Raw genomic sequence first — 15,168 nt, 5'->3', positions numbered from 1 at the left:
TTATAAACATGAAAAACAAGATTTAGAAGTCAAACCTAAAACAATTCATTCATTAAATGACAATCAAATTAGAGGGGTTGCAATGGGCCGTCATGTGGAAAATTGTTCCCACTTTCCCAAACAAATGCCTGGGTCTAAAGACGCCGTGCATTATCTTTGAAGTTTGAACAAACAGAATAAAAGATTTAATTAAACTCATTTTTGCATGGATAATTAGAGATTTAAATAAATACTTTTTGCTGAACGTTGGATAATATAAATTTGTGGAGAAACAACAAAATATCCAGCTTCTGTCTAAATATCTAAACCTGCTTTCACTGTTTCAGAATATGATAAGACATTAAACACTCACTAGGTGGCGTCAGTGCTGCTTTCCTGTTTTCCCCTTCTCACATCAGTGCACACGCTCCAGTCGCGTCATCCAGTCTGCAGAGCTCCAGCTGGGTCTAAAATGGAAACACAAAATCAAAAGTTAAGCAAACACTGATCTCAAAAAGCATCAACAGCACTGGAGCTACTAGGACTGCAAATAAGTTACATTCATTACTATCTGAGAGTAATCCACTAGTCCTTAACCATAACAGAGGTTTAAGTGAAATTATTCATAATTATCAATAGTCGAGTGAGAATTAGAAAAAAAGCCTATTTATTAAGAACGGTGCAGCAATACATGTTATAGCAGGAAAAAAAAAAAAGGCACTTACACTTTAGGGGATTTCAGATTCTCCAGCTTTGCCATCGCACACATGCCGGACGCAGAGACTAAATCAAATATACCAGCATATACATGCACACATTTTATAGTAACAACCTCAAAGTAGTGTTTCTTCTTGTGCTGTGAGCTGAAACATCTTCAAGGTAACATTTCCAGGATTTTGTAATTTAGGACCAATTCCAAACATAGAAGTCCACCCCACCACACACACAAAAGTTTTTATTTTGACGAAATTACTGGGGAAAAACTTGAAAAATGTCATCTTTTCATACCTTTCACATTGAGAAACAAGTTAAGTTGTGACTAACACTGCTGAAAAATCTTCAATAACCCAACAATAGCTTTTAACATTTGATATAACAGATAATTTTATTTTAAAAAAGTATTTGTGTAGATGCAAAAATGTTCAGTTTAAATACAATCTAAAATTAATCTTTTAAACTGTATATGTATTTTTTTGTAATACTGGGAATGGACTACTTTTTTAAAACAATATGAATCTTCTAACAATTCTATGACAAAGCAACATTTAGCTCAGCAAAAGCATATTGTAGAGTATGTATACAAATACATAGCACAACCAATAAAACGCATATTTGCAAACGTGGTCTGTATCAGCTCCTCATAAATAATCTAAATCCAACAACTGTGAACAAGGAGGACAAGTCAAACATTGTCCTGTGCTACAGAAGTTCTCTGTTCTGCTCCGTTCTTCATAAATATAAGAGAAATACTCTTCTGATCAGAATCCCTGTCTCACGTGTGTTAGTTTGTCTGGAGTGTTTTCAGGTGGAGTCCTCGAGGCTGCCGCTTTTCTGTTCACAGTCACAGAGCCGGTGCATGATGCTTTGCAGGCTGGGCTCCACAATACCAAGCAGGGGCCTCTGCGAAGGGTCCCCATTCCAGCAGGCCTCCATCAGCTGCCAGCACTCCTCATCAAAACTGGGTAGGCGCTCTGGTCTGGATCCTTGAGACGACATGGACACAAATGAATCACTCACGGGCTGACAGATACATACAGAGGCCCAAAACAAACAAGTGTGACCTCAGGTAAACTTAAGGTCAACATCTTTTCTGAGGCGTTTCATTTGTAAACACCAGCCTCAGACAGATTAGGTCTGAGGCTATGATTTAGCACTTTTGTCGTTGAGACAACACTTACGGTGCTTTAATACCTGGAATGTGGTTTGTTCAGTTCAAACTAACACCGGTATGTTTGCCCATTAAGTCCTGTTCATTTGGGCTGGTGTGAGAGCTGTTCAGACCAAAACCACCAGAAAAGCAACTATCAGTCTGCTTCCAAGACGACTTCAGCACAGTTTGTTTGTGGTGTGAAAACTAATGGACCAACCACAGCATTTTGTGACAGTATAAGCAGTTATTTCTTCATGGATTGGCGCCACCACAGAGTGTGAATAAACATATCGAAAGCATTAAAGTGTTACTGGTATTTGATTTCCCCATGTGAGTCTATGTACCACTTACTTACGATGCAGGCTGATATCACCAAAACTATAATCAGTCACTTTAGGTACAGCATTTGGTGTGTTTGTCAAAACCACAACTAAAAAGCAACAAAGTACTTTTTTTTTTTTCTTGGTCTGGACCCTTTACCTTTCTTAACGTTATTCCAGAGCTGGTCCTTGCTGCAGCATTTCTCAAAGGCTTCTGGGAGTTTTACTGAACCAGTACAGAGATACCAGAAGAGGATCCCAAAGGCGTAGACATCAACAGAGTTGTCATACTTTCCTGTCAGGAGGAGAGGAAACCTTAAAGCAACTGACGTACATTCCTGTCATAAGCAACGACACACTGCTACTGTGATAACAGATAACATGTACATTACAGGTCATTTACCAGGGTTGTCCTTTTAAGTAAACAAAGAATGTGACAAAAGGTTTTTCAGACTCTGAAAGCATTTTTTTTTTGGCTTCATGATTAATTATTGATAGCGTTCAGTCATCTTTCTGCTCAGGCGTCGTACCTGTAAACAGCTCTGGAGCCATGTGGATGGGGGTTCCAACAATGCTACCAGACATCATGGCCTCTGGTTTACAAAAGCCCAGGTCAGTGATCTTTGCACGATTTTGTTTGTCCAACTGGAAGGAAGTAAAGAGTGGAGGGCTCAGTCAGTCAGTCGAAAAATAAAAAAAAAAAAAAAAAAAAAAAAAAAGGTGCCCATCAGTGTATTTTTTAATGGAAAGATGGTTGATCTACACTTACCAGGACGTTTTTTAGCTTAATGTCTCTGTGCAGCAGGCCCTGATTATGCAGGAAGCGGATGCCCTCCACCACATCGAGAGCAATCTGAAGTCTCTCCTTCAGTAATAAACCAGCCTGACACAGATGAAATAGAACAACACATAAGACAAGAGAGACTGAACTGGATGTACAGAGCAAGTTGGAAGATTATAGTGTTTTCCTGCAAACCATGATATGGCTCTTTTCACTGGATTATCAAGTCACCTTCAAGCCTGTGTAGAGGTCTCTATGCAGTCGCTCCATGATGAGCAGCACAGCAATGCTTGAGCCATCTCCGTAGGTGTGATCAATCACTGAGCCATGCATGTCAACAAGACGCTCATGCTTGGACAAAGACCTGAAGTAACACACACCCAAAGGGAGCGGGGAGGACAAACATGTTTCAGCCATATAATCATAAAATATTCACATGGTTTACTGTATCACAGCTTGTCAACATTAAGGCAGCCAGAGTGAGGCCGCATTCCTCAGATTCATGACAACTGATGTCAACAGGACACCGTCTCTTCATTACATAGATGTGTGGGCATAACAGCCTTAAGCAGTCAAAACCAGCTTTTATGAACTGGGTGGGGTTTCACCTTTATAACAAGGGAACTGTCACATCCAATTAAAACAGCATGGCTCTGGATAAATGCAGCTTCTTGTAAATCTATTCTAGCCTTCGGGAAATTCCTACACACCACCAGCTTCTGTGAGTACCTAGTTTTATATCTCTGGTGGTTAGCTGTGAAGATCTAAAGTAAGCATGAGATCACCAAGATGGCCGCTGAGATCAAACCAAAGCAGATGTTGTTCCAAGTCTGTGTATGTGACACTTTTTTTATACTCCGACTTACTAACTCACCTTGTGTAGTGAAACTCTAAAGCCAGGTCATTCCAGTGTTTATCATCGGGCGGTACCACAGACTTTAAGGCACAAGGGTAGTGTCCTCCCCAGCTGTCACAGAAGTACACAACTCCATACTGGCCCCGACCCAACTCTCGACCAAGCTTCGGCTTGCCTGGTTTAAAAAAAGTGGTCAATTTGTTTTTACCTCAAAGTAGAAAACAAATGTCTGCACACAGGTTGCAAAGTAAAAAAAATTTAAAAAATAAAGGTATTTTGAAGTTCACATTAGTTTGATGTGGTTTGATACTGTGGGTCTGTCCCAGTTTAACCAGGCTGTTGTCTCTGTAACAGATTTTCCCCCTCTGGTTAAAAAATGCTGGCTAAAATACATCTGAATGATGCCAGAGTCATAAGTGGTCATGTACATGAGATGCAATTTACAGACACTCTGAAAAGTACATTTTGCAGCAGTGTGTGAGCAGCCTGCGAGTTCCATGCTGTGTGTGTGGCCAATAGGAGGATTTGATGGTGACTCACCGTGCAGCAGCACATCCCTGAGGGAGCGGCTCTCCAGAGACAGGCGGGCCAGTCGAGGGGCGTGGTCCTTCCGCACACGCAGCCACAGGTCCTCGGTGCGCTCCAGACGCCCTGTATGCCCCTCCTCCAACTACAACGTGACATAACACTTCATGGTTAGCGTTAGCAGATGGTAAATGACTGGTTTCATTTGCTAACAGTTACTTCTTGTGTTAGTGTGACTTTCTGTATTGCAAATACTGACTTAGGTTTTAAGAGTCCAAGCTTATCTTTTCTGTGTGCCTCAATAAGCTCTTTAAATTGTTTACTGAAAATTTTTCTTCTTCCTAATACAAAAAGGAAAAACAGAACCCTATAACAAGCACAGTAAGCAGTGTTTTCCATACAATGATTTATTTATGGCAGGCTGCCACAATATCAACACTAACCGCCTTCTCTCCATGCATGTATTTTTAACACATGCTGTCAGGCGCAGAGATCCAATTCTTCTAATATGTTATTTGCAAGCTAGTAAAGCTAGTTAAGCTAACATTATAATACAGCTGTTGCTAAGGTCAGCACACTGTATACAGCATGGATGTACATGGAGCACTCTGCAAGTGGATAACATTAAAGCTAGCTCATAAACTTTGATGCTGAACGCTTGCTCCCTCGATCCAGGGGAATAGGAAAACTAGAGGGGAAAAAAAACATGGGAAAGCTGTGTCATTAACAATCCAACTGATTAATTTCGAATATTTATTGGCGTCAACTAGTGCTGCAAATAAAACACAGGAAAATGTGCATTACAGTATTTACAATTATGCCTTCTATGAATAACATATAAACAGTTCTAATAAAAGGCTTTTAAATAAGATCCTATTATAGCTAGACTTGCATCCTTTTCTTTAAACCACATCATTAAACATCAGAAGGTGCTGTCACCATGGAAACTGTTGCCACTGAGGACCACCCAGATTCTCAGTGAGGACAGACCAGCTATGGTGATATGTCAGGCTGGTTAATGCACAGCTCTGGCCAACACAGTTGTTCCTTGAGCCATTTCTTTCTTTTCTTTTTTAAAAGAGACAGTGACAGCACATGAATATCCATCTGTGTAGCTGCTTTCCTACAAAATACTGATGGTCTGATAACTGTACAAACTCCTTGGAGTCCACCTTGACAACAGGCTGCACTTACTTAGCTTACCCCACTGAACTGTCTGTACTCTGAGGCCTATCTGACAAACCAGTGGTTTGATGGTGTTAGAAATATTTTTATGGACACTTTCAGTAAGAGACTGAGGCAAAGACAGACGGTAAAGAAGGAAGAAAGTCAACCTGTCGCAGCGATGCTGCAAAGGCCTCATGGGAACTGTTGAGGCGGGTTCTGAACTGGGAGCAGATGCTTCGGGCCAGTTTGGCAGCGCTGAGACTTTCTATGGCGTCCTGGGCCACTTTCCGCTTCCACTCCGTAGTGATGGCAGGAGGGTTCACAAATGTTATCCTATGGATTATCTAGGAGCGAAATACAGAGTTGATGATAAAGCATCCCTTCATCATGAATTCCAAAACTCCTGTGGCTGAATTTTGGAGACACCGACCTGTTTAATTTGCTCCCAGACAAGTCGTGTGACAGAAGATCCTGAATGAAAGGTGACCTCCACATGGTAAGCAGCATTTAATAACTGACAGATGAGAAAAGGAAACAAATAAGCAAGAAAAATGGTTATATGAACAGTAGAGGGAGCCAGAGCTGGTAAGTTCTCAGCACTTTTATTGTGTATTATTAAAAAACATAAAGCTCTAATCTCTGTTACTAGTGTGATCATACTGCTCACATGTAAACATCTTCATATTTAACACTTACTGAAGAAAATGTTAAATATGGTTCCGTTGTTCATGAGCTATTGCCCACCTGTTTGAGGTGATTTGAAGTAATATTGTAGACAGAAGAATCAATGTTCGATTTCTCCAGACTGTTGAGACATCGCTCCAGAGTTCCTACAAAGCTCTCCCTCAGATAGTCCACAGAGCTTATCAGCTTATTTGCCACGGCCTGATTCAGACGGATCACTATCAGCTCCTGGATCTGGTGGATACAGGATTTGATGTCCTTCGAACTAACAGGCTCTCCATTAGTTGTTACAATGATGTCTGCAGGTGACAGAAAGTAGTTTGACAAGGTTATATGTGGTGTATACAGAAATGAATGGGGTCAGATATTAGTATGAGACAGTCACTTGACATTGAACATATAATAATGTGCTGATACATGAGAACCAAGTGCTAAGTATTCACATCATAAAACAGTCTGTATTCTGTTCAGCCTGCTGGGTTTAGATTCAGTGTCCATGCAACTAGCCAAAGATCAGTGGAATTTAAAAATAACAAGCACCTCTCACACGCTTCCACAACGTATGGTATCATATTGTAAACTTTTATTTACTTGAGAGACAGGAAACACAGGCAGCAGCTAAAATAGTCCCACTATTATTTTGCCAAAAAATAGAGCAGTGTTGGAATAAGAGTTAAATATTTACAGTGCCACTTTTAGCTATTAAAGCAATTTATGGAAAAATAATGTTGGTAAAAATGTTAAAAGTGTGCTGTGGACTTTTATCTGTCTTGTCACTAGTGATATTGGGACATATAAATAAAACTCTCTTGTAACTTGCGGAGTTTTTGACCACTAGTATTGCCATTGAGCAGTTTTGTGACATAATGCACATTCTTGCCACAGTTTCACTGCTCTACAGGACGTAAACAATACAGGACTTAAATGTAATACATTCACCAAGTCTGTTAGATCTTGAGGACACACACACACACGCACACACACACGCACACACACACGCACACGCACACTGCGGTGAGTACCACTGGCCGTAAACAGGAACAGAATCTATGAGGCACCTTTAATTCTTTACATCAGAGCTGGCCTGGGGTTGCCAGAGTGTTGTCTGCACTGTGCCAAAGAAGGAGTAAAGTCTGTTCAAACTTTATTGTTTAGTTTTTTGACTATTCGTGAACACTTTTTTTTAATTGTTAAAATAAGTTGAGTTCAGACTGTAGCCACTCATTTGTATTTTTTTATTTTCATTATTCATTAAGGTTAAACAAATTATCATTTCAGAAATGTGTGTTTCATTTGTTATTAAACTGGTCTAATATCTGATTTGGGGGGGTTTCACACATGATATCAGCATTATATATTAGCCATATTAGCCTCTCTTCTTTCTAAATAATCAGCACTGCCATCGGCCATTGAAAAACCCATATCAATTGACCACTAAAACGCAATAACCAGTCAGATAGTGCAAAAGGGACTGTTTCATGCAGCCATGCCCCCACAGGTCTAACAAGGGCTCAAGGCAATAAAGAAACTTGCTTTGAGTAACTAATGCTGCGAGTTAAAAAGTCAGGCCAGCAAAGATAGGTCAGCTGTCCACTTAGTCTCACTGACAATATCACAACTGTAATAAAAAATAGAAACAATTATCTGAATAAGGCAGAGACATAATAAAGAGCAAATGCTTTCCAATCAACCTGGAGCAAAACAAATGAGTCACAAGTGTGGTCATGGTTGGGTAATCAAATGTGAAACCACAGAATCCAAGTAACTAGGAAAATCGCACTGCTTGCTTTCTAGAATCTAAAATTAACTGATGTAACTAAGGAACACACTTCCAATTTTATCCACAATACATCCTCTTTGCCTAACAATCCTCACTTCAAAATGTAGCATATCTAAGGTGGAGAAAATATGTTCCGTAGAAGTGCTATAAGATGCAATGAGATCTTTGAAATGTCACTATGACTTTTGTCTGAAAAGAAAATCTACTTTTTCTACCGTAAAGTCAGGACTGAGTGTAAATCCATCGTCACAAATTACTCAGAGATCAAAGGCTGTGGCTTTTTCTAAACAATATACAAGTAAACTGATACATGACATCTTGTCTGTTTATACTGAATTCATCATTTGAAGCTTGAGATGAATTAAATGATTTGCTAAAAGTATGTCTTGCCCTCTATCTTTGCTGACCACACACCATGCAACAAAACCACACAGCAAGTAATAAATTACTCATGATGTCTTCTTCTATATCAAGTCAAACCACAAGCATTCACAAATGAATCAATTAGTAGCATGAAATCATAACAAATAAAAAGAGAAAATTAAATCACAAGTACCCAGAGGTCATGTTTGGATCAGAATAATAATTTTGTCCTGGTCTATGGCAGTGATATTTATTCAAGCCATTGTTTGCACACTGTAACACAACACATTAGTTTTACTTCCTATGGTCTTGCAGCTTTTAGGTAACATCTGTCTGGACTTGTTTTGATGGCATCAGAACCTCTGTTTTGATATAAACAAGCTTGATCAGACTTTAAATTCTTCACTGTCATCACCTCTCTGCAGCTTTTCTCAACTCTCTTATCCAAGTCTGCTATCAAATAATGGTTCTGGTTTTATCTGTCAAGTGTGCTCTAATCAAACAAATATCAAAACAAGTTAAAGTTTATGAACAGATTTATTCATTCTATTTTATGTATCTCAACTTTATTAGGTAATTAGTATTCCTTTCACTTCTCAGAGATGATCAGAGACAGAGAAAAACCACAAAAGAGAAGCCCAGCCTGTCTCGTGGCATTTATCCAGGGTGCTTACCCACTAACCTGTAAACTCCAGGTTTGCAGCATCCTCCAGCAACTGATCTTTCATGCTGCTTAGAGTCTCCACAATCATCTCCTTCATCTCTTCCTGTTTGCGGTTAGCAATGGCCATAAGAGAGTTGAAGAGTTCACCCTCTTTCTCACGGGTGTACTCCAGCCTGCGAGGAGTTATCTGCAGGTCCCTCTGCATGTCAAAGGCCTGCAGCAAAATGACGCAGAAAGGACAAAAGGTCACTGGGTGATTACACAGACTGGGACCAAGCAGCTCATGCAGTGGTACTAAAAACTGCCGAATAAGAAGCAGTAAAATACTCAAAGACATACAGATAAACAATGCTAGGAGGTATTTTCCTCTGACCTGGTTGATGAAAAGGTCTAGACAGCGACAGTGTACTCCATTAAGTAGGGTGGCAGCCTCCACCTGCACATTTTGAAGCACTTGTCGTGCAAAAGGAACCAGCAACCGATGCAGTCTTTCAAATGCCTCTCCCAGCATACTCTGGGGCTTGGCACCTGGGGTGGGCATCTGTGTAGGAGCGCCACAGGAGCAGTTTCCTGTCGGGCTACTTAGGAAACCGAGGAAGAGCAACTGCTCGTGGAGGGTGCTCTTGTCCCTCTCCTTGTCCTTCTCCACACGGCAGCCAGCTTCCGGGGAGGCTGCCTGCATGGTGGCAGGGACACGAACAAAACAGATGGGAAAGGAGAGCATCTCTTTGACCTTCAAGAGGTCAGCCACCTGCTCTGTGCTTAGGGAGGCCCGGTTGATAGCATATAATATGATGGGGATCACACTGCGAGTGCAGTCTTCCAGTGCCTCTTCTATGGGCTGGACACTTGAACAAGGCACCACCATGACCTTTGCTTCCTAATGATGAACCACAGAAAGAAAAAGAAAAAAAACATACAGGTTAATTGTTAAGGCATGTGGCCCTGTAAAAGGGTCGGTTATTCCAAATTAAAACAAAAACATTTTCACATTTACTCATGGAGAGATGTAGCCAGGCAGACACTGCTAGGAGGATTTATGTGCCAATTTCTTTCAGTTTTATGCCACTGAAGCAAACATAAATAATCAAGATAAACTGAACTTAAAGGTGCCATAAAAAGTATTTGCTCAGATGACTGTGTAATGTGAAAGGTGTCACTTGTGGTAACAAACCCAGAAGATTATAAGCCAACTTCCCCTCATCCCCAAGGAGTTTAACAGCATCTTTCAACTCAGTTTTCATTTCCAGCCCACATCTTTGCTGTTAGGGTTCACTCTCTCCGCTCTCAACAGCACTATTCTAAGCCACAGAAGTTGGCCGGCGGCCCGTGAACTAAACCAATTTTTTAAATAAAGGTTAACAAATTTGTATAAATAACATTTTCAGCATTAAAAAAGTTCAGATTAACCTTCTGTACACTAGTTTCTCAGCACCAAACAGCAAAGTCAGCAGCTACGTAGGTGGAAAGCACAGTGGAGCATTCAGCAGCTGAAGCCACATATTTTCCTCAAGAGCTGGTAGAGGCCGAAGTCTGAGCTAAAAGAGAGTGAATATCAGACACAGCTAGCAAGAAACAACTCCGCATCAATGATAATGTCAGAGTCTGCTGTATATATAAATAGGCAACTGTTTGCTAACAAGTTAAGCCAATCGTTTAAAAAAAAGATAGTGCTGCGTTCAGTTAGATTCTGCTGTCTTAAGAGTAAATATATATATATATAAAATAAAATTTAATCAGCTATCTTTGCAGAAAAACCTGTAGAAAATACCAATAGGTTTACTTTTGTCAAATGTGTTTTATGTAATTTAGATGAAATGACCTTTTAACATCATACCATAAAATGGAGAAGACCACGTTCTCTTATATTAAGTGTTCAGGCAACTGGAGCACAGTTTTCAAACCAATTTAAGCTAGAAATTGTTTGAATGTTTATACTCCACTGCAAAAAGAAGAAAAACACATCCACGCATATCATGTGCTCTTTCTATTTCCACAAACATAAATATTTGAACTGATCTTGGGAACGTCTGTGAAGGGAGGGAAAAAGACAGCAGCAAAAAGCCTCGATAAATAATGACTAACAAAAACAGACAAGTAGAGAGTTTGAGAAGGACACCAGGAAGGGGTGTATATGTGTGTGTGTGTGTGTGTGTGTGTGCGCACACAGCCAGAGAAAAGAAGCAGAAATGAACAAGAGCTACACAAAGGAGACAGTCAATCCTGTCTCCAAGAAACAAGAGCGGAGCCCGTCTGAGCAGTCTCTTAGGAACAAAGATAGCCTGCAAACATTTGTTCACAACTAAAATCAATAAAATCTCTGAACTGCCTTAATGCAGCGTGTTATCTACAACAACCGTTCAAGAGAATGTCTGTGTGCTATTTCAAAGTTATTCTGGTTTTCATGTTAGTATGAGTTCACAGTACTGTCTCCATAACACAATTAGGACAAACAACTTTTTAAGGAATTATAAATTCCTTCTATATCTAATATCTCAACCCTGTTAAAGGATAAGATTGGTCATTTTCTATATCAACAGTATTTTCAACACTCTCCATACAGCGACTAAAGCCAACAACAAGTCTGTCAATCTGTCGGTACTGGATTGGTTTATTCATCTGTGCCTTTGACCTTCACTGTTGGTCAAAAATATTAAAAACGCATCAGGGAAACCCACTGCTGCGATGGATGACATGTTTCTCCATTAGGAAACACAAGAAGCTGACATTTGTTAAAGACATTCAGAGATTGCGTGCATGTGCAATTGACTGTTGCTTACTTCGGATGCTGTAAAAGTTATAGTTATTTGGAGCTTTCTGGTCAATACATTAACATATGCAGGTCCCGTGTTTTGTACTGAGGAAATGTGGTGTGTTTCACTTTTTAATAACTTCTGGATAACAACAGAGGTCTGTGGCACAGCCAAATTAATCCAGGTTGGATGCTGACAGACATTAACAATGAGCAGAGGTAATTCATTGCTGGTTTTAGTCTCTGAATGGAAAGTGCTGAAAGTACTATGTACATAGAAAATGACTGATCTTATGTAAATTTGTGGAGCTCTGGAAATCACCATAACAGACTAGGTACCTTAAAAGCATTTTAGAAATATGGTGATACATTAGCGCCCTATGTTCATGTGGTTACTGTGTGGTTAAGTTGAGGTGGGTAAACTCAGGGATGAAGAGAAACTAATTAGCATAGTTGGTGCTCATCTACTGGCCTCTAAAGCACATTGCTGTGATTATGGCAGGAGTGTGTGAATACCACAGCGAGCAGAGAGATTCTCTGCCTTCATTTACTCCAACCTGATCGACTTAATCTCTTATTCATTTACATCAGAAAAATTGCGGCTTTAGTTTGTGACAACATTGTGTTTACTACATGGCTGATGCAAACATACAGATTCACAAGTTCTAAAATGATATGCAAGTTTTAACTGAAGCTGTAGATACATTTTCATTGAGTGTGGTCAGAAAAAAAAGTTAAAACTAAATCTCTTCGAATGCATTAAATCCGGGATCACACAGTTTCTGATCTACGGCCGTTTTTGTATTATTACGAACAATAACTGAGCAATTTAAGTGTCAAGTGTCACAAAATCTTTGACTCAAATAGGGGTCTGCAGCTCCCGTGGGTTACAGTCAAATGTAAAAACAAACAAGGGGGTAAAATGAAAATTTCATTTCAGTTGTTCGGTGATTTGTCTGCTTTTGTTATGCCTTTGCTTTTTTGTTTAGATTACACTCTACTAGAAATTGAAGCAATGATGAAGTTTTTTTTTATCTTTTGCCCATATTTAGTCAACTATAACTTTGTTTCTTTATAGTGCTCTAACAGACAGACCATAAAAAGATTTATACAAAATCTATACCATGGATTTTACCAGTGTTTAAAAATTCAGCAACACAAGAAAATGTTAATAACTGTCCCATGTGAACTCTAATTAAATTGCTCGCACATAGTCATTCCACAACTCAGATGAGGCAATTAACCGGCAGGTATTTACCTCAAACACACACTATCAAGATGCAATCACTGTTTATGTGCATAATCAGAGTAAACATTAGTCGACATGAATAAACCGTGTCCCAAAAGTCAGCTATAACCATGGCAACTTTATCAAAGCAAAGGTTTTGGGATTTTCATTATATGACCTAGTCATGTGAATCGCATCAGAACAGTCCATTACGTAACGGGGGACGGGCGGGCGGGCTGCCCTGAGGCAGGACGAAGCCTAGTTTCTGTGCTGTGTGATGCTCACTAAGAGGCCTTGGTCTACAAGATTAGAGGCTAATTTCCATGTTCACACATGATATGGGATGACTACAATCCTACACCATGCTAAATCAATTCTCGCCCACAAAGTTTTGTCATTTTCAGGTCGCACTGAATTTCTTCCTTGTAGCTTCAACAGTCATTCATGAGTCTGTTTTTTTAAAAAGTGCTTAAAACCTGAACACGAAGAAAAAAAGTTATACTGCTGAGAAGTACCACAACTCAGATAAAGTAAACCACTGAGCAACACAAGAAATAATCAGCTCTGCTCAGTAATCTGTGAGCTAAGCCATGTGTGAATATAGAGGTTGGTTCAAGCCAGAGACACTGATGAAAGAAAGAAACCAGTCAATCATTTCTTTTGTCCAGGGTTACAGGAGAAAATACCAGCACATATTGTTTTTTAGTAGTTGTTTAATCTACCTATTTCAGAAAATGATACAGTGAGTGTCATATACCCCATATTTCAGATGGAGAACAAAACAGAAATATCAATGAGACCAACCCATTTCTGCTCACGCTTTAGACAAAAAACTATATGCATTTATTCTACATCTTCTTCCAAAAATAACACAATGAGCAACATGGTTAAATCACACAGGTCCACTCTATGCATTTAAAAACTGAGTAAAAGTATCAAAGTTCATAAAAAGGAAACCAAGTAATTGTGGTGACATCCAACACAATGCACTTAAGAATTTCCTGTTTCATATGAAGTTTCATGTAAGAGAGTAGATTCAGAAGAGCTGCACTTCATCTGAAGCCTACCTGTAGAAGTGGGTGATGCAGGGTGATCTCCAGCTCTGCTAGCCTGTGAGCTGGGTCCTCACATTCCTCATGGATCTCCAGGTCCTCCCGGGGAACCGTATCCCAGCGACCACAGTTAGCCGCCAACTGGTGCACCAGCTCATACTGGCCGGGCAGCGCCAAACTGAGCCGTGTCTGTCTCCCATGGGTGAAACACAGCTTCCGCCTCTTGCAGACAGTGCCCTGGACTCCTTCACAAGCCTCACCGGCCTCAGGCCCCAGGGGCAGCAGCCTCTCCCCCAGAAGGCAGTTGAGCAGCTGGTAGCGGGCAGCACAGTCCTGACCCAGTATCAGGATGTATGGGGCAGCACCCACTGTGTTGCGTAGGAACTCTTCCTCATAGCTAGGGAAAGCAATGCAGCTGAGCTGACCTAAAGGAACAGACAGAACAAAAGGAGGCATATGATGTTGAAATGTGGATTGAGAACCACACTTATCTAAATTTTAATCACTTTCCCTGAGAAATACTGTTCGCTTCTGAAATTATGGAGCTTTTTAGGAAATCTTGGTCAGCAGTGCAAGCAGAGCGAGGGTATTCAATGAGCCCCGAGTAACAGAAGCAAAGAAGGATGCAAGTCTGGATGGCATTAGCTCCGGGCTCCTTAAGTCCTGTGCAGATCAGCTGTGTGGGATCTCAGGGACATGTTCAACATGCGCCTGAGGCTGGGGAGAGTACCACAGCTGTGAAAACCATCCTGTACGGCACTGGTGACAAAGACACAGCACCCAAAGGACCTGAACAGCTACAACCTGGTGGCACTAACATCACAACTGATGACAACACTGGAGAGGCTGGTCCTTTTCCATCTCCACCCACTGACGAGCTCATGTCTGGACCTGCCTCAGTTTGCGTACCAGCCTGGCATTGGGGTGGATGACACTGTCATCTACCTCCTTGACAGCCTCATCACACATAAGGATGACAGGGAGTACAGAGAACTGATCCAGGACTTTGTGGACTTGAGTCTGCAGAACCACCGAACTACCTCCAGACCAGACAAACTGGTCAAGAGGACCAGCTCTGTCCTGGGAAGTCCACTTGACCCAGTGCAGGCAGTGGCTTAGAGGAGGGTGTTAGCCAAGCCAACATTCC

The 15,168-nt window shown here is 40.7% G+C and overlaps 1 protein-coding gene across 1 annotated transcript in view; it reads right to left on the bottom strand.

Annotated features, from left to right (window-relative positions):
• Window positions 1-685: 685 nt before the first annotated feature.
• dstyk (dual serine/threonine and tyrosine protein kinase) overlaps window positions 686-15,168 on the bottom strand; it is a 17,182-nt gene continuing 2,699 nt past the window's right edge. Inside the window, exons 2-14 of the mRNA XM_020607730.1 lie at window positions 14,037-14,446; window positions 9,363-9,869; window positions 9,008-9,203; window positions 6,243-6,481; window positions 5,929-6,012; window positions 5,666-5,842; window positions 4,347-4,476; window positions 3,825-3,981; window positions 3,182-3,314; window positions 2,939-3,052; window positions 2,700-2,814; window positions 2,330-2,464; window positions 686-1,682 (exon numbers count right to left, since the gene is read on the bottom strand). Coding sequence (XP_020463386.1) covers window positions 1,501-1,682; window positions 2,330-2,464; window positions 2,700-2,814; window positions 2,939-3,052; window positions 3,182-3,314; window positions 3,825-3,981; window positions 4,347-4,476; window positions 5,666-5,842; window positions 5,929-6,012; window positions 6,243-6,481; window positions 9,008-9,203; window positions 9,363-9,869; window positions 14,037-14,446 — 2,579 coding nt within the window. The 3' untranslated portion in view covers window positions 686-1,500. The remainder of the gene's footprint in view (window positions 1,683-2,329; window positions 2,465-2,699; window positions 2,815-2,938; window positions 3,053-3,181; window positions 3,315-3,824; window positions 3,982-4,346; window positions 4,477-5,665; window positions 5,843-5,928; window positions 6,013-6,242; window positions 6,482-9,007; window positions 9,204-9,362; window positions 9,870-14,036; window positions 14,447-15,168) is intronic.

This window comes from Monopterus albus, unplaced genomic scaffold, assembly GCF_001952655.1.
Source record: "Monopterus albus unplaced genomic scaffold, M_albus_1.0 scaffold89.1, whole genome shotgun sequence".
Lineage (NCBI taxonomy): Eukaryota > Metazoa > Chordata > Actinopteri > Synbranchiformes > Synbranchidae > Monopterus > Monopterus albus.
This window is presented reverse-complemented; position numbering and strand designations above follow the sequence as displayed.